Here is a 25,814-nt window from a genome sequence, read left to right on the forward strand (position 1 = left end):
GGTGGATGTTGATGAGGACAATGCTGATGTATTCATATCTGCGTAGACCTTTGATAAGGCATGCAGCCACGTGTAGGACACTTCTCAGGGGCACAAGGGAGGACAATGGGAGGTCTTTGAGGAGGAGATTGCCCCATTCAGGTGGGCTTGGACCAGTGCTTGAATGGTGGATCTAAAGCTGTCCAGAGGGAGAAAGGGCTTGACTTTCCACAGGAGGGAGAGCTGATAGTTTTCCTAGCTATGTGTCTCTTGAAGGAGAGGTGTTTGTTGATGTGGAACCCGAGGGACTTGGTGTAGGAGGCGAGCTTCGTGTGAAGCCCACAAGGTTCAAGGTTGATAGCCAGGTCTGTATGTGTGCATGTTCGGTGTTGTTGGTGAGGAGTAGAAATTCTGTCATGGAGGGGTTTAGCTTCAAGTATGGTCTGGACATCCAAGACTGGATCAGCAAGAGGCAGGTTTTGAACCTAATGATGATGCTAATAATAATAATAATAATAATAATAATAATAATAATAATAATAATAATAATAATAATAATAATAATACAATGAAGTGGAATTGGTGCAGGACAATTATTTACTATAGACAAAACAGGCTCAGGCAATATTCACACGGGATTGCCCATCGTGCTGCCTTTCGGGCATGTATGAAAGTCCTCATTTCCATTCCGAACTTCAAAGAGTAAAGCACAGAAATGTATTGCTCATTGGGCTTGAATGCTGGATTACATTGATATATTCATGATGCAGATACAACCGTGATTTCAGCAACCTAATCTGAGAAGAATGTTTTTGTTTTAATGATGATGTTACTTATCAAAAGCCAATTAAATGTCCATAATAATCAAGGCATAAACTTCCGCAGGAACATATTCCAAAGCAATTATTTTGGACACATTTGAGGAAGAAAGCGTGCCCTTGAGTTGCCTCGATATGAATCTGTTTTTCAGGGATGGGTGAGCTACAGCATGGTCGGCTTGCTTGTGTTGTGTGTCATATTCTATTGACATCTGCTAGCATTCTTTGATGGGTGTCCTTGTACAAGAAGTTTATAGAGCAGAACCATGTGAAGGAACGAAACAACTGTAAGACTCAGCTTTTAATGATTGCCTTGCCGTGCTTCGCTGCTTTTTAATAGTTTTGAGGTACTCACTTACATTTTGTCTGTATGATAAAAGATTGATGGGAATATAATTTAAAATCGGTTCATGAAATAGGGAAGGCGAAATGAGGAGCGTATTTCTCCATGTAAAATAATGGTCCATGCTACGCACTGCACAGCTATTTTACATCCTGGAATATACTGCTCAGCACTCATTGAGTGTTCAGAGGCAGACAACAATAAAGCATATTACACTAAGGCTGGCAGTCTTTTAGTGGTTTACTGGAGTTGTGGGTTTATGAGTGACAGTAGCAGAGACCCACAAATGTGGAAATGTGGACCCATAGAATGTATTCTACCACCCCATTGTAACGAAACAATAGTCATGCTACATAATGATAGCACAATGTATGTGCGCACTTTTTAAGATATTTAGTACCCAGATGCCCTAGGGTTAGGCGCGCTTTACAAATGCCAAAATAAAATAAATAAGGGCCTGATTCACAGAGTGTTTTCCTATGGGATTGCGCCATCATAAAATGCTTCTGTGAATCAGGCCCTGAATGTTAGCCTTACATACTACTAAGCCGTAAAACTTTAATTTATTTTACTATTCAATCATAATCGGCTTGAGCCTAGCAATGCAATGAGGGTTCAACTCAGCTCAAAAGATTCCAGCCATTTGGAGTTGAGTCTCAAAAGGGTCTGAAACATTTCAGCCAGGATGCAAGCCACTCATGTATATACGAGAATGTGACAGTTTGACTCGGCTCAACTACAGCTCTTTGGTGATACTTTCTAGGCTACTGAACCACTTTCTTAGAATTCAGTATTACTGGTGACTAAGGAAATAATACAATCGTGACATAAACATGAACACAAATGAAATCAATCACAGAGGATACGCTTTTTATCCATTCGTGTTCATTGTAGGACTGCACAGAACCTCTTATCCGCAGAGGTGACCTGTACATGCGAAGGGCACTAAGGGGCAGCACAAATGATGAGATAGCCAGCCCTATTTCATACATTAGTGTCAGGAGCCCACTCTTGGCACGAATGCATAACATGCTCCCAGCATGCATGTAGGTGTTGGGTGCACATTTCACAATGAATATTTCACGGATAGAAACACGTGGGACATCATTTCACACCCCCTCGCCTCCATTTTAAATAGGCCACAGGGAAGTAAGAGTACTCTCTGCACATGTCAACGAGTATTACATGTGTGGATTTGGTATGCTCTTTGAAATGTACATATATAAATGTGCAAAGTGGGTGAAAAGGGGCATCTGCATGTCTTCATCTGTGGTGCGCACATTCTGATACCCTTTGAAAATAGGACAGAAGGTTCTCATCATTTGCACTAAAAAAATAAGTTACCTGCCTCGTCCTTTCTTGCTTTTGACAACAATGATCACCTTTTGCACAGAGGTGACTTGAACATTTCAGGGGGTTGTGGGCGTGTGCAAGTCATTTCCTGACCAGGGCACTTGCATTCATTAGTGTTGGGGCGTGCATTCCCAACACTCATTTTTGACAGGCTCACAGCCCCCACATGGGTGCTGAGAACCCATTAACACATTGTGAAATGATTTAAAAAAAGAAAACATATTACTATACTTGCTTGACAGACAGAAATTCAAGCGGGACGCCGTATCTTCAAAACGTTGCTGTCCCATTCATAAGAAAATGCCTGGCAGGGTTGGAAATGACTGTCATGCATTGTGCAACCCATGGTACCGGTTATAAAAAGGCACAGGGGAATGTCACTATGTTTTGCACACTTCAAAGAGCATTCCTTTTGTGGATTCGGGATGCACATTAAAATGTACAGAAACACCTGCTGGTTTGGCCATATGTGCAAAAGGGGTTTAAATGAAGCGCACATTCATACCTTGTTTGAAAATAAATCATCCATTTTGTGGCACAAGTGATGACATGTGCACGTGCCTCTGACCACTTGCACCCATACAGTGTTTTCAGAATCTGCCCCACCCTTTTGAAAATATACGTGGATTTTAAGAAATGTCCGCTTGATCCGGCGTGCATGCCATCTCAAAGGAGCCTCCAATGGCTTGAGCCAATTCAAACCTGTTCATCAAAAGTTGTAACCAGCGATTGAGTAGAACATCCTAAGGCGCTCCCGTCCCTAAGCTGAACCCTTCACTACCTTCCCTGGTGGGTACATACAATGACGGAACAATAGGGGGGAGCTGGGGTACCTCTCTCATAGCCCAGGAGAAAAGAACATATTCTTGCATCTGATGGATGCATTGGACGTGGCTACAAATAAAGTATATTATCCAGCCCTCCAGCCCGGCATCTAATCCTCACTTCATGACTACATGACTGCTCCTGTCATTTCCTATCGAATTGCACCGAATGTAGAAGGATAAGCACACACATGCCTGCAACAGCAAGAATGCTCATGGGATTAGTGGAAATGTGGGGCTTGTTAAGTTATTAATAAAGTGGATTTAGTGGTTTCCGCAGTTTAAAGGTGTAAATGGTGGGGTAATATTAAAGCTTCACGAATATAAGCATCTGGCCGGGTATCCGAATCACAGAAAGACAGAGAAAATAGAATTGACACAACCTTTTTATAGCATGTGGTCAATATTTCACAAGGTGACACCATGTGGGAATGCATTTGTTTTGGACCCTGGATTTCAGGAGAAGACTGGACTTGAAAATGTGTAAATTGGGAAGGATCACATGAGTTATCTCAATTACGGACATTTTCAGTCGTGCTGCCGGGATTTCATAAACCTGATTTCAAAATGCTTCTCAGTGGTCCTACAATAGGGCAGTTCAACTGTGGGCAGGGCATAGGGGGTTCCATCTGTTTAAAGTGACACCATAAATAACCACATATATTTTTAGCGACACCTAAATAACGAAATCATTTCAAAATATATATATTTTTTTAACTTGAGGGACCCCCATTCCTCCCTTTCCCCCACTTTACTAACCCCCCAAACCCTCATCCTTCTTTATCCCTTACCCCATCCCCTACACATATTTTTTATTAAATTTTGGTTATTCAGGTGTCACTGAAAATGCTTGTCGTTATTTATTTTTCTCTATTAACACTGCATACCAGCATAAGGTAATAACCAAAGAATACACGGACCAGTCAGCTAATGGGGTTTCATGGATGACTAGGAAGTTACAATGAAAATTCAGCAAATCTAAGATAAATCGTCATTAAAGGTTTGGAAAAAAAGGAGATAGTTTTAAACCACAGAGGAGAAGAAAACCCTTACTAAGGATTCACATGTCTCTTATTCAGCAATTTTTGTTTATATTTCTACATTTCAAAAGTCCAAGTGCAACCATAAAGGCCTTATCTTCCATGCCCTGTTGAACAACCCACTCTATATCCTAATGATGCCTAAAGCGGATTAGGGAATGCATTAATACCTATTGCTTGTACCCTCAAAGATTTCTGGGTTTCTGGAATGACAGTCTGTTTCTACTAGATTTCTCTATTAGGAAATACATTTCTGCACATGAGGGGGGCACTCCTTTTGAGAGGTACGTAAAACATCCATAACTCTGCAAGGGTATTCTGCAAGGAGTGGCATCTTCCCCGATGCACTTTTTCCTGTCTCTCATGTGAGTGTCTCAAGAAAGGAGATCCAACAAATTCTAATTATGTCTGAATGTGCATTGGCACATAGAAACAAAATCACAGCAAGGTTGAAGGAGAGCCTTATCATCAGAGACTATTAGTAGAATCTCCCACCTTATATGAACATCAGTCAAAATTGGGATCTCTTCTAGATCGCTTTCCACCAAAAAATGCAATGCACACAAACATTAACTACTGACAGTTTTCTTCTAAGAACAAAACATTCTAAAGCCAATAAAAACATCATCACTGAACCGTCAACAGAAAATAGAATACACCAACAAGCAAATGTTTTTTGAAATTCCATTTCTCTGTTGAACCAGACAAAGGTGTCAGCTTAAAAGCATCACGCGTAGAACTGCACCTGGATATAGTCACACTAGGTTCCTATTTGTTTCCATTCATCAGCTGTGTGAGGCAGCCTGTGTTTCCAGTTTGTTAAAAACAGTCAAACAATGGTCATATTCCACAGTGATATGTGAATTACAACTTTTCAGGTAGATACAGTCATTTTTCGATGATAACAGCAACCATCTTTTTCTTAATTTTTGGTAACAATGTTTGTATTTATGAAAGTCTATTTATCAGAAGCCAATGATAGACTAGTTTTATTTTCAGTACTTTAACTCAACAGATACCCGTTATGTTTAACATGTTCATGTCTGGGATTTTATAATTTCACTTCTTCAGATGTTATGTGTGCTTACTTTTAAATTGGCGGACATCTATTTTTTAAAGAATGCCTAGAGTTTGGACATGTCTGGAAGTATTTGGCTTTGGTGACCTTTGCATGTTACTTTAGAGTTGCAGGAACTGCCACAACCAATCATCTCGCTGCCACTACCAGAGAACATTCATGATAATTCATCTCTTCTCAGCTTCCCATAGTCAATCCAGACCTACTCCCCACTTCTCATCTCTCATCCAATGTCTCATTCTTTCCCTTGTCAGTACCTCTCCTTCATCACTCTCTGGAACAGAGCTCCTTTCTAGTGCCCTATCCTTCTCGAGAGCCCTACATTTTAGTGACCCATCTTTAACAGACCCGGTGGTCTAACCCTATTTTCTTGGAGTTCCACTGCTGTTGCTCCACGACTCCTTGGTCCCTTTCAATCTGCAGGAGGACTATCAGGTCATACACACAAGTAAACTGTGCAAACTGGACACCTGATATCTAGGCTGGCATCTGTATGATGACTCTCACTAATCGCTGATACTCAGCATGTTCTGGCACAAAGGACAGACACAAACATCCGTGAGTGAAATCAGAGATTTGTGGAGGATGTTCTCTTGCACTTTGCATGTAGATTCCAAATAGATGATGAAACTACTATATTGTGTATCTAAATTGATTACATCTGATTTCTACTCCCTCGCCAGCTACTACTGGCTCAAATGAAGAGCATTCATTGTCCATGAGATAAATGGCCTCTGTATGGTTTCTCTACTAGAACAGGCTTAAAGGAGTGGCCATTAATATTATACTCTCTTACACATTTGTAATACCACAGGGTAATTAATTATACAAGCTTTACTAAATAGTTAGTGGTAATTTGTATATTCATTACAGTAGGTATAGTCAAATGCTGGAACTTACTGTGGAATGTGTGAGTACATTGAGGAATGCTCCTATAGAAATACAATCCTGCAGGCTGGAATCTGAAGCCTAAGTTTTTACAGCACATCAAAGAAGACACATTGAAAGGAAAATATTGAATGCTGGAGTCAGGAATACGAGCTAGGTGTTCTGAGAAAGATATATTGAAGGAATACAGTGCATTCTGGGATGGAGTCTTATCATTTCTAAAATATTCTGAAAAGCACTAAAGAAACACAGTGCATGATGGGAGAGGGGATCAGATGCTCTAAATCGTCTTGAAAAAGAGATATTATTTGAATGTAGTGCATTCCTAGACTGCCATATAACTCCTAACTATAATCAGAAAGAGACATATTACATATTAGAGTTGAGCATCAGAACTCCAATGCATTCTGGGAAAGATATGTTGGAGGAGTGCAGTCTGTCTTAAAGCCCATGAGTAAAGATAGAGTGAAGGAACACAGATATTCACCATCATTTGAATTGTAAAAAATAACGAGCATCAATGTTGTTGCAGTTGGAAATGTGGTCAATGCATTTGAAATATTTTTATGTGATTGTTTTCTTATTTGTCACAAGCCGAATGGTAAATAAGTATTTATTATTTTGTACAGTGTTTTGTAGCGTCATACATACTGTCACCCTCAACCACTTTTGAAAGTCCACAGACACTGGAGAGGGAGTGAAGCGAGAGAGAGAAAGAGAGAGACAGAGAGAGACAGAGAGAGAAAGAAAAGGGAAGGCGACGGAGTGTATTTGTGGGTCAAAATGTACAAAGAAAGGTAGAAGTCGGGAGGTCTGGAAAGGGGGATTAAGTAAAGAAAAAGCTAGAAAATAGAAGCACAGATAGGGAGAGCTATTGCATTCAATGGGCGCATGTTAATACAGCTACAACATAATTGCAGAAACATACCAGTAACCAGGTACCCGGGGTGCAACCATGTTTAGTGCATCCGTCCTGGTGCACCTCACCATACATTTATTGATAAGATCGTGGTGGAGAGAGGAAAGAACAAACACCACACATGCCCATTTACCACCGAGTGTCTAACAGTGGCCACCTTATCCATGATTTTAAGAACTCTCTGAGTTCTTTGTGAACAATCACTGTTTTAGGTATCTATTCAGTGTTGACTGCACACATTGGCATGTGGCTCGGTACCGCGTGCTGCCAAGACACGGCCTGTTGACAGAAACGCCCTACATTGGCAGAGCTCCAAATGAAGAATGTTTCACACTCTAAGCGCTTTGCATTCATTGGGCTGGCCCCACAGTGCCACAACCAATGCTGGTGACTGTGTTGTCTGCATGCCAATGTCATAATCAATAACCTGCCTTCGCTTCGGTCCATGATCTAGCTTTTGAAGTATTAACATTTTTGCTTCAAATTAATTCAATGGGATGCTCTATCAATCAATAATTGCAATAATCATACTGGTGTTTCTCACCCCCAATGATGAAATACAATATGTATTTTGCATTATAACTACATTGAAAAAAAAAACTATCATGTCTTTTGTTATCAGTAGATCGCCTCCACATGATTTTGACTGCACATTATTGCAACTGAATATGCTTTACTAGGAACAGATCACAGTATGTTTATCATCCCTCGAGTCTGGAGACGCATACATCTGCTGGCCATAAAATCATTGCCGGATTAGGATTGTAAAAAGAAATCTAACTTCACCTAAACTATCTGTTTTCCTGACTTTGTATTGTCCGATATCTGATGGAGAAATCACTGCTGGGTAAATGGGGGCAGGGTAGTGACCCGTTTGCAGTGGTCGAAGTGAGAGGGAACGTTCGGGAGCAGGGTTCCACTAATATTGTTTTTTTTTTCTGTTTCCCAATCCTCTTTTTTTTATGACCATATTCACCATTCTATACAGAAGATGTATCCATTCATGTCCCTGTTCAAGGGTAAAGTTGTAACATGAGCCTTAGTTACTAGTCACTTAGACTATTGCAATGCCCCGGCTGAAGCACCTTGTCACATGTTGCACTAGGCTTCCACCTACCCGCTCCACTCCCGAGACCACAATTCCACCACTTTTTTCGGTACACTTCTACCACTGACCTTTTGAAAAGAGCCCTGTGTAGCACATGACTTGCAGGAGGGAGATGCCAGGGTCAAAGTGCACTCTTCTGATTCCGCACAAGAAAAAACACATTCAGGCCTTCCCAAAATCTGTTTGCTGAATCATAAAATGGAGCTGGATGAGTCTGGAAGGTACACGTTAGCCTGGATCACGCCCTCATGTGAATGCGCTTCCAAGCATTCAACTCCCTGCCAGCTCAACATATATCCATAATGTCGAGCACGGTTTCTGCTGGCAGGGGTTTTCCCCACCAGCGCCCAGATTATCAAAGGGTAGCACTTTGGTGTCTGTTTTACCTGCAGCCTTAGTGCAGGGATGATATTAGTGCAGCGCTTCCCTGTGGTGTATTGTATTGTGTGTGGAATTACCAATGCATTGCGCTAGTTTATTTAGCAGAACACCTCAGGCTGCTGATCACTCTGTTGCTTTGTGAGACTTTTGTTTACAGTTTTTCAGTTGATTGGCGCAATGGTAGTATTGTTTCACATTTGTTTACGCCACTGCTGTGGTGGCACACTGCTGCATATAACATGAATGTGTCACCCCGAATTGCCTCCTCGTCACATCCGAACATGAATAGTTCAGAGAAGAAATCTGCCCCATCAACCCGTCATTATGTTTATAACCCCGCCGTTGGCCGTCACGCACTTCCATATATGTCATCTCAGCATGCAGTGACCCGGAAGTTTCAAGTAAGATTCCCTCATTGAAGACTGGATGGGATGGGAGAAAGGTGTGTTTTTTTTTTGCTGATTGTGTTCCGTGCTGTTAGTCTAGCTATCAATGGGCATCATTTATGTTATTTTTTAAAATTTATTTATTTATTTGTTACACAGCCAGACCCTGGGGTATCATCACAGTTGGGGCTCGTGGCTACCACATTCAGGAGGTCAATTCTAAAAAGGCTCTTCTGATACTACACGTTTTAGCCGTAGTGAGTCCTGCGGTTTCAGACAAAGGGCAATGCATTCTGGAACTGATAGTACTGAAGTATTGAAGCAAATTCAAAGTACCTGACGTGGATAAAGTGTACAGCATGTAACATGGGTTCTCTGCTTTATCTTTCAAGATCCAACAAGCCTTTTCAATAATGTCTTTAAAGGCCTTTCATCGAGGCAGGCCGATGTGACCCATACATGACTTCTGAGAGGATGCCAGGGGCCTATGTTCAATCTACCCCAACAAGCAGTACCTTTTTTTGAAGTGTGGCAATGTGTGCATCCAAATAATACTGTCTCACTGTGTAAGGCATCCCACTGGGGTACCGTACCCAAAAAAAGTGAGGAGACTCTCCAACCATTGCAATGATATGTGATGACAGTGCAAGTAAGCACATCTGAAGGGGAAACAAGCATATTTCTTTCAATTGTTCTTTCGCAAACAAAGGGAGTGGACAGGACCAAGGCGCATTGCTTTTCTGTAGATTAATCATGAACACGCAGAGAAGAGATTTTCCGGTAATGTCCTTGCAAAGCTTTAAAGATCTGCATCTTTTAAATCTGAAAATCTGTCACGTTGCTGTGCAAAGGGGACATTTTACACGTAGTATATAGTCAGGCTATCATGTGGTTTGTTGGTTTAATTCTTGTTCTCAGAGCCTATCTTCCTGGCTTTACCTGCTTTATTTTAAATGTGGTAAATGGTATTTAAGTTACAACTACCTCTACTTTTCCAACAAATTTGTCCCTTACATCCTTGAAAAGTGATAATGGAGGCAAAGTTTTTACCATGAAAACAAGTTATTGCCAGTTTGGACACTCTTGCAAAGGATATTTCTACTATTCTAAGATTAACATTAAACATTAAAGAACTCAGTCAAAAGAAATGAATACCATAAAATGCAATTCTGCTCTAAGCATGGAAACTTGACACCTGCCAAGGCTGAAAGATTACTCGCAATTCCGCAAGCCAAAGAAGAGCATCGAAGGTAGAGTTAAGGGCACCCAATACGAATTTTCAACGTGCCTGACACATTTGGAAAATGAAGTCAGCACATAACAGCCTAAGTTTGCTTTAAGTATCACACTAGCGTCAACTATCAGAGATCCACAGAGCACTGTTTAACCAGGGAAGCCCGTTGCCCGTAACATTATAAAGGAGGCACAATTGTAACAATTATCAAACCAGCACTTAGTGCCATTTTGATAATTGCATCTCATTTGCGGGCATGCTTAGCTTCAATAGAATGGAATGTATGATAATCAGAAAAAAGTGACCGTTCATGTTTCGGTGTTAAGTAATGCTGGCCTGGAGCGTGCAGTGCATACTCTTTGATAATCCGTCCCCAGTATGGCTTTACCCACTAGCGCTAGTTTCCTTCTGCATCTGTTGCTCATGCATAGTGGGAATTTATGAGCTCAAGGCGGTAGCAAACCAACACAAGTCTGTTTGTATCTCGCTATTATGTCACATGTGAGTCCATAGTAAAATAATCAAAAGCATACATTTTACCATTACATTGCTATGCATTACTGTCATGGCGGAAACATTTCTTGCTGCATTTTAAAATTCATGACCCAGAAGTGATTTAATTACGTTCACTAGAATCGTTAAGTGATTTACAAAAGTGTAAGTATGTTTCTTTTAATACGATTTTTAATTGAAAGATTATTAGACTTTTAATGTTGGAGACTAAGGGCCTCATTACGACTTTGGAGGCAGCCATGCCATTAATAAGGGCATGGCTGCCTCCAAAACCGTGTCCGGTTCCGGGTTCCCTGAATGGGGAATTACTGGGCCATTCCGAGTTTGGAGGGCCCGGTAAATCCTCCTTCAGGGAACCCGGGCCCGGACCTTCCTCATTCCCATTTGGGCCCCCATAGGGGTCAATAGGAATGGGTGCGGGGGCGGCCCGTTGTTAGCTCATGGTGCCCTCGCGGGACCCGCTCTGGACGTCTGGCGAGGGAACCTTATAATATTGCAGAATGCGTTTAACGGCACCAACACCATTACTGGCGCCGTTAAACGCATTCCACAATAGTTGTAATGAGGCCCAAAATCTCTTAACAGTATTTTGTCAACAAAATCGGTTACTCACAAGCAAACTGAAGTGCAGCTTCTCTGCTCAACACAGTCCCATAGGCGTTGGATACTAAACACTGGTACCACCCGGAATCTTTGTCCTCACTTGGACTGCTTATTATAAAGCTACCCTCTACCAGGGTGTAGCGGTAATCACTGTCCATGTCGATTTCAGTTCCATTCCGCAGCCATCTAGTAAAGAAACAAAAAAAATAAAATAATAATAATAGTAGCCTAGGTTTCAATCCCTTACTTGCAATAGATCAAGAAATACATATTTCTGAAGCATGAACCCTGGCTGAAAGGCAGTGCGACGGAGACACCATAGTTTCACAATGATATACCATTATGCAAGTGGTTACTGAACAAAATCATATAGTCCAGGACAATTGACAGCAAGCCAAACAGAGGAAAAACTAGTATGAAGAAGCCCACAGTAACTTGCTGGAGCAAGAAGGATTTCACACTTCACATACACGTTCCCCATCTATATGATGATTGTTGTACAATCCACCCAAAAATGTTTTTTTTTGTTTTTCTAGTATATTGTGATACCCAACCGATACATCCTTAAAAGATGACACATTTGGGGTAGCATACAATGGGCCTCATTACGACCCTGGCGGTAAGGGGTTAACGCCAGTGTTAGCTGCGCCGACCCCTTACCGCCAACTACGAGGTCCCTTAGCGCCATGGCGCTTTTAACACCTGCTTTTAGCAGGTGTTAAAATCCATGGCACTAAGGGACCATGGAGTTAATTACGCCACCGTAATTTACGGTGGCGTAATTAACGCCTTCCCCACTCCCATTATGCCCTATGGGGCAAAAATGGGAATGGGGAAGGGTAAATGGGGATTGGGGACTTACCGCCCCGCCGACCTCGGAATGGGGCGGTAAGTCCGCCAACCACCATGGCGTAAACGTAGTTTACGCCATGGTGGTAAAGTCACGGCCCAGGCGGTAACTTACCGCCTGGGTCGTAATGAGGCCCAATGTCTGAATAGGCCAAATGACTTACTCTTGGCATACTTTGGGCGTTCTTACAGTCGCTCTTGAAAAAGGCAATAGTGAAGCTGCACCAAAACCATGTTCACTCACAGTATGCTTTCCCTTTGAGAATCAAAAGTCTAAGCATTTAAAATCAACCTAAACCCCTCAATGCTAAATCATTGTCCCAGCACCCAAAATGTAAAACGTATTGGCAAGAATACTCAAAGCGACATCATTCATCAAGGCATTCATGGTTAAGACCTGTAAGTGATTTCAACCCGGTACACACCTAAGTCTCGCCCAGTGCACAATTGAAACCCTATTTATTTTTATCTATAAATTCAATATTCTGAATGATATAACACTCATATCACACCCTTCTCCTGAGACCGCCCTCCCCGGTCACACTGAACCGGGAATCAGGCTAGTTTGCAAAGGTAAATATTTATTTATGTATTTAAAATTTCATCACAATATATTTTAATCGATCAACAACAATCACCAATGGGGTGACAGAACACGGAATAATATGTTTAATACACTATGAATCAAGGAATGAGCACAAAAACAAATGCAGCACAGAAAAGAATACTTTTGTGTTGGTTTGGATAAATGGCACTATGGTTAGAGGTTCCCCCTGCAACACCCCTCAACAAATTAAAGCTATTTCACACGTGTAGAATTTCTCAGACTTGTAATTTGCGGCAAACTTTTCCTTGCGCGATATTCAAGATTACGTGAGGATTGCACTGTTTGGGTTTTATGGATAGCCATGGATGTTAGGTACAAGTAAGAGTTGGAATTTTGTTTCTATCACAAAAACTGAGGGAGTTATAGAGGTTTTAGTAAAGGTTGTTTTTGTAAACTAGGCGCAAGAATGGAAAAAAGAAATGCACTTTGAAAATGAAAGATGGGTTTACTTACACTATATTATGACTATGAAAAAGATAATGTCACACGTGAATTTCCACAGTTACGTGTCCAGCGTAACCCTTCACGTGTGATACTCTAGTGTCAGGTCTGGGATTTACTTTTCTTACTCAAAATCACTAATGACTTATGATTTTAGAAAACAAATGAGAAAAATCAGCGCAGGAACGGTTCTTGCGAGACTGTCATTCTCAATTTAAAAACGGGATGGGTTGAGATTGGGATAAGACAATGCAGTGATATTAGGGTCACTTTTCCTCCTATTAATACTACAAAATAAGTTATTAGATTGGACCGTCAGTTCTCGTCATGGACTGGAGCTTGTGTAGGAAGGACAGCACATCAGGCACGGGACTGGATCAGCTAGGCCGGTTGCCGGATGTGCACAGGATCTGCCCTCCTAGTCTGTGGGTATTTTAATCAGCTGGATAGCGAATTCTTCAGGCAAGCCTAGTGGTGGCAAGCCAGATAAATTCAGGATACTGGTTCACAAGGCCTTCTCATCCAACAGCACTTCTCTGGGGGTTTCGGAATAAGTTTGAGGATTAAGCCTTACAGAAATCAATAGCTCTCTTGACATCTGGATCTAGAAGAATATTAAAGATGAATGTAGAATGCTGGATCAGAGTGCTTCGCCAGAATCAGGAAATTGAGTGGATCTGTGAGTCCCTATGTGTTGTCAACTGTCTCTATTTATGCTTTAAAATGACATCACAAAGTGGGTGTATGGGCCAGCTTAGCTAAGCTACCCCTGTGAGTTGGGATTGGACCAAAACTTCATCTCCGCCTTGCTTTTGAGTGATTATACCAAGGCCGGATGATGTCAGATTTTATGGTTTGCTTTACAGTCCTCAAAGACTTCCCTTTAGCCACTGGTCTCAAAATCATATTTTATACTAAACACACATTTCTACATTTGTCATCTTTATACAAATCACACACAATGATGCCATATTTTATGTAGCATTTGTTCTTCCAAATCCTGCAGCGGTAGAATCTTGTTTCAACTTTCTACTGAATTTTGTCATTTTTGCTATGAACACAATTTCCAAATTGTATGCAAATTTCCACAAATGTGTGTGTTTAAAATAGGGATGTGCATGTAAATTTTCACAATTCTAACATTAATACATTTCGCATAAAACAACATATATTGCCATTCCTGTCCAGAACATGTCAGACAGTTCTAACGCCTCTTCACACGTGCAGCCAAAATTTAAATTAACAACTCTGTCCTTTTTATATTTTTATACCACTTTGAATAACAAGTTATGAGTCTTTTAAAAATTGTTCATTGTTCATTCTTAACAGCAGATGGTTTCTTGGCTACAACCTTTTGTCTCTCCTGGGAGTCTAGTGCTTCCCCCTCCTTGGGGGAAGCTCCTTCTAGGAGAGTTTACGATCACCTTCACACTTCAGACCCCTGGGCTGAAAGGCTAGTCATTGTTCCTTCTCTTTCTGTAGACAAGAGTCTATTCTAATCCACAATTAGAACCTCCCAGTGAGTTTCTACTGAGAGGAAGGCCCTCCTCCTAGGTGAAAAACCTGCGTTTCCAGTTCGTGCAGCTCAGCCAGGTTAATTAACTTCTTAAATCCAGCAAAACCCAAACGTGTTGCATCAAACATAAATACAATACTTTCTTAGCTTTACATCTGGGGATCAAAACACAACTAAGATCTGTATTCCTTTTAGCAAAAATCATTTTTATGTATGCAAATCCAGCAGACTTTTTAGTTTTAGTTCACTTTAAAGTTTCATCAGTAACTCATCTGACAGCTGTCATTCAGGTAGCCCAGTGTACTGCACCCATGTTTTGGCATAGGCTGTCAGATTTCAGACAATCCAGTTTGTCTGAAGAATGTTTTGCTCTTCACATTAGGACTTTGTATGTTCACAATACTTCATTAGATACATGAAATTTAGCACCAGGCAAGATTTTGAATGTTGAGAAGTGTTGTGTTATAGGCATTTTGGAGTTTTTAGCAACACACAAATATCATTTGTAGGCACATTTTGGGGTTTCACTTGCAAAGTGCTGCTTCTGTCTCTGCACTCTGTTTGCTGGTCTTGGGGCCCACTGGCACAATTCTGCAGGGTGTGCTCTCTTCTACCGCACATGCACCAGCGGTGGCAGGTTGTGCATCCCTCTTTTTGCGTGCTGAATCACACGTTTTTTGTAGGTTTTTGGCACGCACAAGGGTTTTGCTGCTATTGTTTCAGTTTCTTAACCCATAACTGGCAGGGTGATGCCACATAGCATAGTGAAGTGGGTCAATACATCCCACACAGCCCCACTCCTGACTTGGTTTTGACTGCCTGTCAAGGGGAAGTCGGGAGATCGGGATGTTCTTTTTCTGTCCGTGTGGAGAATTTCAGTCGCTTCTCCTGTCAGTGCTGGAGGCGACCTGCTCTCCTCGCCGGTTCTTGTTAGGAGTATTGATGGTTCTGGTTGGTCGTATTACTGGTTCTGGTTGGGAGTATGGCGCAGCACTCGGGCTCCTTGAGTCTTTCCTCCCGGTCCCCGAGTGGTCTTCCTTGGTAATCCTTGGGATGATTCTTAGTCCAGATGCTAGAAGATAGAACATAACATGGCTATGGATATTTTCCCACTACTGTGTCCACACGTCATCTGGGGATGTCAGCAGTGGGAAAGACACTTGCATTGGTTATAATTGGCAATATTCTCTATCCATGTTTACTATGGGTCTTAACACTGTTCTTGCACGTACACAGTGAACATTTAGTTATTCTTTTATGTTTCCAGATTTTCCCCCTCTGGGTTTCCGGTTGGCTCCTCTATTTGCTGCAAAGTATGCTTGGGATGGCAACTCTTCAGCTGGTTGATGTGGGCCGACTTGTGTTCCCCTTCTGCCAAACTGCCCTTGGGGATGCAGATTCTGAAGGCGACTGGTGAGATCTGTACACAAATTCAAAAGGACCCCGCCAAGTTGGGAGGAATTTTCACTCTTTGGCTTGGTTCCTTTGGAAATTGTACAAGTAGACCCGGTCTCCTACTTGATACTCTTTTTTAGATGTCTTGAGATTATAGTGGGTCTTCATACTATCTGTAGATCTTTCTAGATTCCGCTGAGTATAGGCAAAAGCATGTTGAAGGTGTTTTCTCAAATTCTCAACATATTCATGAGTTGTGGAGGCATTTATCAAGGTTTGCTCTTGGGTTCTGTAGAGCAGATGCTGGGGTAGCACCATCCTTCGTCCAGTCATCAGCTTGAATGGAGACATTTTTGTTGCAGAAGAATGGGTAGATCTGATGGCCATCAGGACAAGAGGTAATAAAATGTTCCAACTTGGCCCAGAATCTGCCACAAACGTTTTTAATATGCTCACAATAGTTGTATTGTACCTCTCAACTCCCCCATTAGAGGTCTCTGTTAGGCAATGTGTAGTTTCCTTTTGAACCCAAGTATCTCCCACATTTTTGTCATCACTTCACTGGTGAAGTGGCTACCTCGGTCTGACTCAATCCATTGGAGTATTCCAAAACGTGAGAAGATTTGATTGATCATCAGGGCAATTGCTGTTCTTGCCTTGCAATTTGGAGCCAGTAGACATTCCACCCATTTAGTGAACAAGCATGTTACGGTCAACATGTACTTGTTCCCCATAGAGGAGCGAATAACGGGCACGATAAAAGGCAGTGTCATCCCCCTCTTTTAGAGGGGAGCACGGTGTGTGAGTGATGTTGTGTGAAATTGTGTATACACAAGACACCCCTTCAAGTATTGGTCGAGGTCCTGCCCCATGTGTGGCCAGTATGCAACCTCTTGCAAGATTTCTAATGTTGTATGAAACCCCCGATGACCGGCTGTGGCCCCATCATGGGCGTGACTTAGCATCAGGCTTTGGAATGCGGTAGGGAACACCCACTGGTCATGGCCAGATTTGGAACTCCTTACCAACAAACCGTCTTGTATTCAGAACATTTTAGGACATTTCATCAACACTCCGAGGTCCTCTTTCCCAATGTAATCAGTATCCATTAGGGGAAAGTTCTCAGGGTCCTCAATGGGTTGATAAAACTTACCAATTATTGGATCACCTTTTTGAGCCATAATCAAATCTGCATCTGGGGACTCCTTACTCCATTGTGCAGTTGAAAGTTCATTGTGAGCATTTGTTTGGGACCTAATGATAGCAGTGACCTGGATTTCCCCCAACAGGGGCTCGATCTCAAGTAGATCCCCTTGGATGGCTCCGGTTTTGGCCAGCTGATCAGCTAGGTCATTTCCATTTTTGTCTGTTCCCTCTACATTAGAATGACCCTTGATCTTTTTCCAGTAGATGGTCATCCCATTCGAGGTGACCAGATCATCAATATTTTGTGTTAATTTTCCGTGTTTTAAAGGTTTATTATTAGCACATAGCATGCCTCTGGTCTTCCAGTTAACCTGGTGCTCCCCGAACCCGTTCCGTACATAATCTGAATCAGTGATTATGACCAGTTTGTGGAGTTGGTGTTGGACAGCAGTGTGGATGGCTCGATGCACAGCCATCAACTCTGCCACTTGACTACTTCAGGGACTGATTTTGTACCCAGCGGAGGGTTCTGGGGCATCATTCACCCATGCACTCCCCACGCCAGCCACAAGTTCCTTTTTTCCATTGTTGTCCACATGGTAGGAGCGCGCATCCATGTAGACAGTGGGCATTCCCTCACACTTGTCTTCTTCATAGACTTTGTGTGGGGAATTAAGGAGTGCCTCCTTGTTGTCCTTGATTTTAAGACTTTCATCCTCGAGACAGTTTTCTCTGACACAATCATGCAAGTCAGCCAGACCTTGCACGAGGGGACTCTTCTTGTTTTGGCCATATCTGACCTACACAGGAAAGACTTGCATTGACAGAATCCAGGAAGTAATTCGGGAATTACTCACATTTCTGGCCTGGATTCTGTCAATTTGCAGATATTGCAGTGGCTGGTGTGGAGTCTCCACTATGATGTGTTCCCCCCGGATAAATGGGCGGTAATTCTTCAGTGCCCACACTGTTGCCAGGAGTTCCTTCTCACAATCGTTGAATTATTCCTCCACAGAGGATAAAGTCTTATTCGCATAGGAGATTACTTTATTGATCTTGTCATGCTTTTGATAAAATACTGCAGTCAAGCATGCATTTGAGAACCCTGTCTCCAAGAAGAACTCCTTGTTTTTGACAGGGTAAGCTAGGCAAGGCGCTTGTGAGAGGCTTCTTTTGAGTTGTCTTACTGCATCGGCTTGTTCTGGACCCTACTCCTACTTGACCCCCCCCTTCAACAGATGGATCAGGGGTCTTGTGACCTCCGCGTAGTCCTCAATGACATTTCTGCTGTAATTAGTTAGTCCAAGGAGGCTCCTTAGTTCCCGTAAAGTTGTGGGGTCTTTTATTTTCTGGAGTGCTTCTACTTTCTTTTCTTGGGGACAGAGACCTTCAGGAGTTATCTCATGCCCCAAGAAATTGACACGGGTCCTGCACCACTGTGCCTTTTGGAAAGAGAGTTTTGCTCTGGCAGCGTTCACTGTGTCAGAACATAAATGATCTCTGCTATGTGTTCCTCCACAGTTGAGCTTTTGATTAGAACATCATCTACATAGGCCAGGTTACCCCTTTCACCCAAGTTGGGCATGGCCTTATGCAGAAAGATGTTGAATTCATTGCCTGAGTTGATGTATCCGAAGGGAGTCTGGGTCCAAGTGTACTGCTGCCCCCGAAGGTAAAGGCCAGTTTATATTGGTCCTCCCTACTGACAGGTACAGTCCAGTACCCATTGGTCAGGTCAATGGCAGTATATACATTTGACCCCTGGATCTGGGCCAGCCCTTGGTCAATGTAGGGAAGAGGCCATCGGGAAGTATGGACCCGTTTGTTGAGCTCCCTTAGGTCAGCAGAGAGTCTCCACTGGCCATTTGGTTTCAAAATCCCCAGCACCAGATTATTGAAGGTGCTGTGGACTGGGCAAATTATCCCACAGGACTCAAGGTTCTTAATTATTTCAGTAAGGGACTCCTTTGACGCGAGAGGCAAGGATATTGCTTCACAAACACTGGAGTCATGCCAGGGTCCGTGGGAATTGTTGTTGTCTGGATGTCGGTGCTACCACAGTGATATGAGTCCACTGCAAAGAGATCTTGAAAATCTAAGAAAACCTATTTCAATGTTTGCTTTTGTTCCAGAGTCTCACAGGCATCGGCTAGGTTGACTCTGTCTTCAACCATCTGCCTAAAGCCTGGTAAGACTTCTGGTTTGGCTATCTCAGCGGCCTCCTCCAGCTGGGTGGAGAAGTCCCTGGTCAAAGTACTGACTTGGACTGATGGCTCAAGTGGGGAAGGCAGTCCTTGTGGACATGAAAGATCACCCCATCCCTCCTGAAGTCACAGGTCACATCTTCCTTACCATAAAGGCAGGAAGAGTACAGCAGGAAATTCCCCCCATGCCAAGTGAAGATATTGTCTGGTGTTGTGTTATTGTTGCTATCACTGTCAAAACAGTCCTTGGGGATTGGTCCTAACAGTTTGTTACCTAAATATATGGAGAAATTTCAGTCATCAACCGCCATTCCAATAATGGTGCCTGCGCCCAGAATGATACTCCTAAGGTCGCTGTTATCCACCTCTATTGGAATGGTGTTGTGTTCTGTATTGACTAGAGTGTTGGGTTTAACCCCAACCCTTGCTGTTGAAAATGAGCATGAGATGGACATAGGCGTCAGAATTTTTCAGCTTCTGTCCTCTTTTAATATTTACTTCCAGTGAGAATTGTCGGGTCCGTTCTGGGATGGTGACTTCCTCTCCAATCTGAATTTCAACTGCATATGGCAGCAGCTGAGCTGACCGAAATGCTTTCTCTGGGTCATAAAAGTCCATGGGATTACCCGCTAATCGGGACCAGGCTTTGAAGTTCATTAGGTCCAAACTAATGGCAAAGCGCTTGAGAATGTCACTGCCTAAATAAAATGCAGCAGGGACATCTCGCAGGACCCAACAATTATGGACTATGCTCTTGTTGCCTATGGACATTTTGAGAATACACCTGCTAGGCAGGAGATGTTTGGAATTGGGTGTTTCCAGGTCCATTTCCCATTTGTCTAGCAATTTAAATGTGGGAATGGCTGGATCTTTTGGGAGTTTGCGGAACATGGCTCGCTGATGAAGCTCTTACCGTTGTTCACACACACGCGGGTGAGAACAGAGTCCTTCCCCTCATTTAACTGAAGAGTAATGTGAATGTCAGCCAAGCTTTGAGCTGATTTCTCATCATTTTGGACTCTAGGAGTGGCATTTTCTGATTGTGAGTTTGTGTAGAATTTCAGAGTATTCCCTTCCAGTGTGGAATGCCACTTGAGACTGGAAGGAAGGTTGATTTTCACAAATAGCGAGGACTTCCCTTAACCAGTTTGTTGTCCTACTGCAATTACTGTCACGTCTGGGTTTTGATTATTTTGGAAATGGATTTCAATTTGGTCAGGTTTTTGTTCAACCATGTGGCATGTGCCATTTAAACTAACAGGGTTGACACTGTGTTTTAATTTTATTGGTCGGTTAGTCTGGCTCCAGAGGACCTTGTTTACACAATCTATGAGGGGAGACAATCTACACAGGATGTAATTCCCTAGTAAACATGGTGTGCCCTCTGGAGTAAAGACTATGACAGGGTGCTTCACCTTGTGTCACCCAATTTTAATTTCTAAATCCGCAGTCCCCTCGACAGGAATTTCCTTCACATAGAAGTTCTGAAGTTGTCCAGGAAGAAGGGTGAGAGGGATTTGGTATTTATCCCCCTTCCCGAATTAATCTGATCAAAGGCCCTTTTTGACAGAAGGGTGGCTTCGGATCCAGTGTCCACCAGTGCCAAAAATGTACATTGCCCCTGTATTTGGACCGGGGCATAACATCTTCCCTACCTTTCCTCAAGGGGGCAAAGATAATGCATATTTTTGGCCAATTGGTGGGTTAATTTCTTTGCTTTGTATTCTGACAAAGGGGTGATTTGGGCAGGATTTTGTTTGTGATCTTGGGAACCTGTAAGAAAAAGGTGGGAATTGGATATGGGGGGAGTTTTGGGATTCCCTGGTTCTGATTCTGGGCTGCCCCCCCGCCCCGTTTTTGGAGGCAGTCACCAGAATTGGTTTGATAAAGGTGTATTTCTTGGTGTTACCCAAATTGACCTTTTACACTTGATCTTTTGATCAATTGACCTAATTATAGTGGTCCTAATTGACCTTCTGCACAATTGACCTTTATCTTATTTTAGTTATTGTATATATGTATTGGGTTGGTTTTGGATTATAAATAATATAAGGGGATTGGGTGAGGGGTTGGAGGGGGTTTTGGATTGGATGGGGGGGTTGTGGGGTGTTTCCCCCTGCATATATTTCCTAATTGACCTTCTAAATTAGGTCAATTCTCCTAATGTCAATTGTGAAAAGGTCAATTAGTATACAACCTTTTTCTTGCTGGTCATTCTGGGGTTTGATGATGGGCGGTTTTAACTTGGTCCCCACATCTACCCAGTCTTGATCAGGATCTCTAGGGACTAATTTTTCTTTGGGAGGAGTTCCTCCATCCCTCGAGAAGAAGATCCTTTTCCCAGAATACTCTGAGGACCCCTCTACTTCAAATTGGAAGATTTGCACCTCCTCCACAAAATGGTCCTTTTTAAGCTCTTTAATTCTCCCACCCACCCTCTGCTCCTTAGGTTGCAGACTTTCGGGGGCAGGAGATTCTGGTTCCTGTTCCTGGGTTTCCAGAGGCTTTTCACAAGTGGGGAAGGAAGCTTCCTCTAAGGCTTTACACCCCCGGTTCCTCTTCCCTGGGAACCGGTGGGTTGCCGGGGTTCTCTCCCTGTCATTGCTCTGGAGCACCAGACCCTTGATTTGAGGAGTTCTGAGTTGCCATGCTCATCTGAGGATTCCGTTGAGTCCTCAGCATGCGACCCAGATCCTGTGCCAATTTCTGGACCTGGCGCTCCAGTTGGGACACCCGCTCTGGCTGGTACGGGGTCATCTGGTCTACCCTGGGTTGATCACGGGAAGGGTAACTGTCCCTCCTCCCATAATACCCCTGGTTGGGATCGTTTTGGTACCCCTCCAACCTTGGCCTCCCTTCTCCCGGATAGGGCTGTCTGGGCTCACGAAAGTGGGAAAAGGAAGAAGGGTTGTTTTGGGGGTTGAGGTTTGGCGGGTACTGGGGAAATAAATTCAGCCCGGCATTTGAGGGATTACTGCCCTCCTACGGAAAGTGATGAGGGAAGTTTCCTGGGTTGACAGCTGCCTGGTTGGATCCCCCTTGGGCTGGAGGAGTCCACACATAGCGCAGGATGGGTCTGTTGCCCTTCTAACGGGGGTTGATGTAGTCTGGGGAGTTAGGGGTCCCATTTGTGGGGTTACCTCCCTGACTCCCTGTTTGGGATTGGCCCGAGGTCCTTCTGGGTCTTGGGTTAGAAGGATTCTGTGCAGGATGGTTTTTAGGTCCCCCCATCTCCAGATCTAATATGGGTCAACCTTCACCTCTGCCACATTAGCATCAGAAGGGGTGTTGGTTGGTTTTGAGGTTTTATTAGCACTTTTCCTTTTTACTGGTTTCTGTACTTCGTAAATGCGAGTTGCTTGTTCAATAACCCAGCCTAGTGATCTTTTCTCATGAAAGTCCCTCATCAGCTGGGTCATAATGTATTTAGGGAGGGCATGAAAGAAGCTATTGATAAATTCCCTACTGTCAGTGCGCACCCTCCTGGTGGTCTGCGCAAAGGCACGTTTCAGCTCTTGGACAAATTCTTGTGGGGCCTGGTCTTCCCCACATTGCAGGTTGTAGGCTGCCTTGCTGGCCTCTTGAGGGTTTCTATGGATTGAAAAATGCTTTAAGGTGGCTGCTCTATATGTGGACCATCTTAAGTGGTTCTGATCCTCCAGCCCCACAAAGAAGCTGGAGTACTCAGGTGAAAATGTCCACTTGACATACTGGATACAACTTTGGCTGTCCTTCAGGTGGAAAGTCTCCATCATTTGCTCAAACAGCTCAAGGTGTTCCCAAACTGAATATTTGGCATTTTTATGTTAAGGCATGATGACGCTCCTAATATCCTTGATTTGCTTCAGGGGATCTTTCAGTAAAGCTCTCTTAACTTTGTTGGCCTTTTTAGTTTTGGTCACCCTTGTACACTCATCCTCTGACTCAGAGGCGCTGCTACCTGAGGTGGCTGTTCCTCTAAGCTCTCCCTGATTCTGCAAGCTTGGGAATGGCTGGCAGAATGTGGGGGCCTAGTCTCTTGAAACCTGTGGCTCTCAGAAGAGTCTTCAGACTCTCCCTTGCTCCCACAATTGGCTGAGCACCTCCCCTCCACTGTGCTAGCTGGGAAAGTTTTTTTCAATGCTCTTTGTGGGCCTAGTCTCATGGAATTCCCCACCAAATTTTACTGACTGATCTCTTGGTAGGTGATATTTCTGAGGATCCAGTTCTCTGATTCTCCCCTCCCTGGAGTCTCCCTGATAAGAGAGGCCAGCCCTAACATTTGGGAACCTGTACATAGATGCACACCCATCCATTTCTGGGAGGCATTGATCTGTCAGTCCCATATTTCCCATTGTGTTGTAGTCTACCATCCCTGTGGCCCTTGGTTCATATGAGACAGTGGACATGGGGGTGGCAGAGTCCATGGAACTGAAGGGATTAAAGTCTCTGATGCCAAGGTTCCTGAAGTTATGCTCAGTGGTTTCTGTCTCCCATCTTACCTCATCTTTTTCAGCCCCTATTTCCTGATGACATGCTAAAATCTGACCTTTTTGCTCCTGTATTAAGGCCTTACAGGTCTCTATGAGTTGTTCTTGCATGGCTATCTGCTAGTGGAGCATGTCATTCTTTTCACAGAGAGCCTCATTGTCTCTCTGTGCTTCCTGCCTGAATTGGGAGTATTGGGCCAATGTTTGCTGCAGGAGACTCACCTCCTGAGTTTGGTCCTTACTGGTCTGATTATTCTTTTCCAAGGCATCCTCCACCCACCTGGTGTGCTCTAGTAGCTTTTTGTAATCCATTTTTATTTCACCAAGTTCCTGACGAGCCAGGTGATTTTCTTCTAACTTTGTTTTTAAATGGCTGACTTCCTGGTCTAAGGTGTCCCTCTCTTGACTTAGAGTGGCTCTCTGATCAGCCGTGTCGTCCCTCTGTTTTTTAAAAGGGCACCAGCTTTCTGGCGCTCCTCATCAAACTCTGTTTGGGATTGTAGGTCTTTGATAATCAATTTATTATTTTCGACTTTTAAGGAGTCTAGGCGGTTTTGCAGGGTGACTATATGTTCTGCACAGACTCTATTATAATTCAATTGTTGCTCCAGCTTTTGTTGGCTCTGTTGTAAAGAATCCAACCTTTCATGACACTCTTTTTGCAGTGTCTGTACCTGTGTATCTTGCTGTGCATTCTTTTGCAGTAACAGAGCCAGATCTTCTTGCAGCTTGGTGGCATATTGCCTAGCCTCTGTTTCAGATTATTGGCTACTCTGGTGCCTTTGCTCTGCAGAGTCCCGATTAGTCGGGATTTTCTGCAGTGCTTCCCCTTGCCTCTTTGTGAAATCTACATGGTCTGAATACTTTTTCTGTATGACTCCTATGTGGAGGTACAGGTAGGCAGCTATTTTGGCAATTTTGCATTACTCCTCTTTTATTTTAGGAGTCATGTACAGCTCAGTGAGTGCTTGATGTAATGGACCCTTATCCTTCCTGGTATTAAGGTAGATTTCAGTGACTTCTTGTTTTATTCCCTGCAGCCATAACTGTGCGTCCTGTTCTAGCCATTCACCCCTGACAGTTTGTGCAGTAGGTGTTCCCTTGCAATATTGATTTCTACTGGGGTCGCCGTTCCAGAAATATTTATTTCCTTCTGGCTTATCTCAGGGTTACTTTACTTTTGCAAACAGGCCCAACTCCTTTGAGTATTTCTTTTGAGGGGTACAGTATGGTGACCCAACGAGTTGTATGTACCCCGTCAGCTAGCACACTGTGTTAGACTGTCATGAGGGGTATGTCTAATCTTGCGATGAGCCCCCAAGCTGTAAGTGATTTCAATCCGGCACACACCCAAGTCTCACCCAGCATGTAGTGCACAAATGAAACCCTTATTTATTTTTATATATAAGTTCAATATTCAGAACGATATACCACTCATATCACACCCTTCTCCTGAGACCCCCCCCCGGTCACACTGAACCAGGAATCAGGCTAGTTTGCAAAGGTAAATATTTATTTATGTATTTAAAATGTAATCACAATATATTTTAATCGATCAACAACAATCACCAATGGGGTGACAGAACACTGAATAATATGTTTTATACACTATGAATCAAGGAATGAGCACAAAACCAAATGCAGCACAGTGTTGTTTTGTACAGATGGCACTATGGTTAGAGGTTCCCCCTGCAACACCCCTCAACCCCCAATAGGCAAT

At 43.1% G+C, this 25,814-nt stretch overlaps 1 protein-coding gene across 6 annotated transcripts in view; it reads right to left on the reverse strand.

Annotated features, from left to right (window-relative positions):
* The window catches only part of CNTN5 (contactin 5), a 3,106,629-nt gene that overhangs the window by 1,729,487 nt on the left and 1,351,328 nt on the right, over positions 1-25,814 (reverse strand). For all 6 annotated transcript variants that reach the window (XM_069639123.1, XM_069639125.1, XM_069639124.1 and 3 more), the window contains one exon: positions 11,478-11,653. In XM_069639123.1, the coding sequence (XP_069495224.1) occupies positions 11,478-11,653 (176 nt within the window). The remainder of the gene's footprint in view (positions 1-11,477; positions 11,654-25,814) is intronic.

This window comes from Ambystoma mexicanum, chromosome 7q, assembly GCF_040938575.1.
Source record: "Ambystoma mexicanum isolate Mex_15411 chromosome 7q, UKY_AmexF1_1, whole genome shotgun sequence".
NCBI lineage: Eukaryota > Metazoa > Chordata > Amphibia > Caudata > Ambystomatidae > Ambystoma > Ambystoma mexicanum.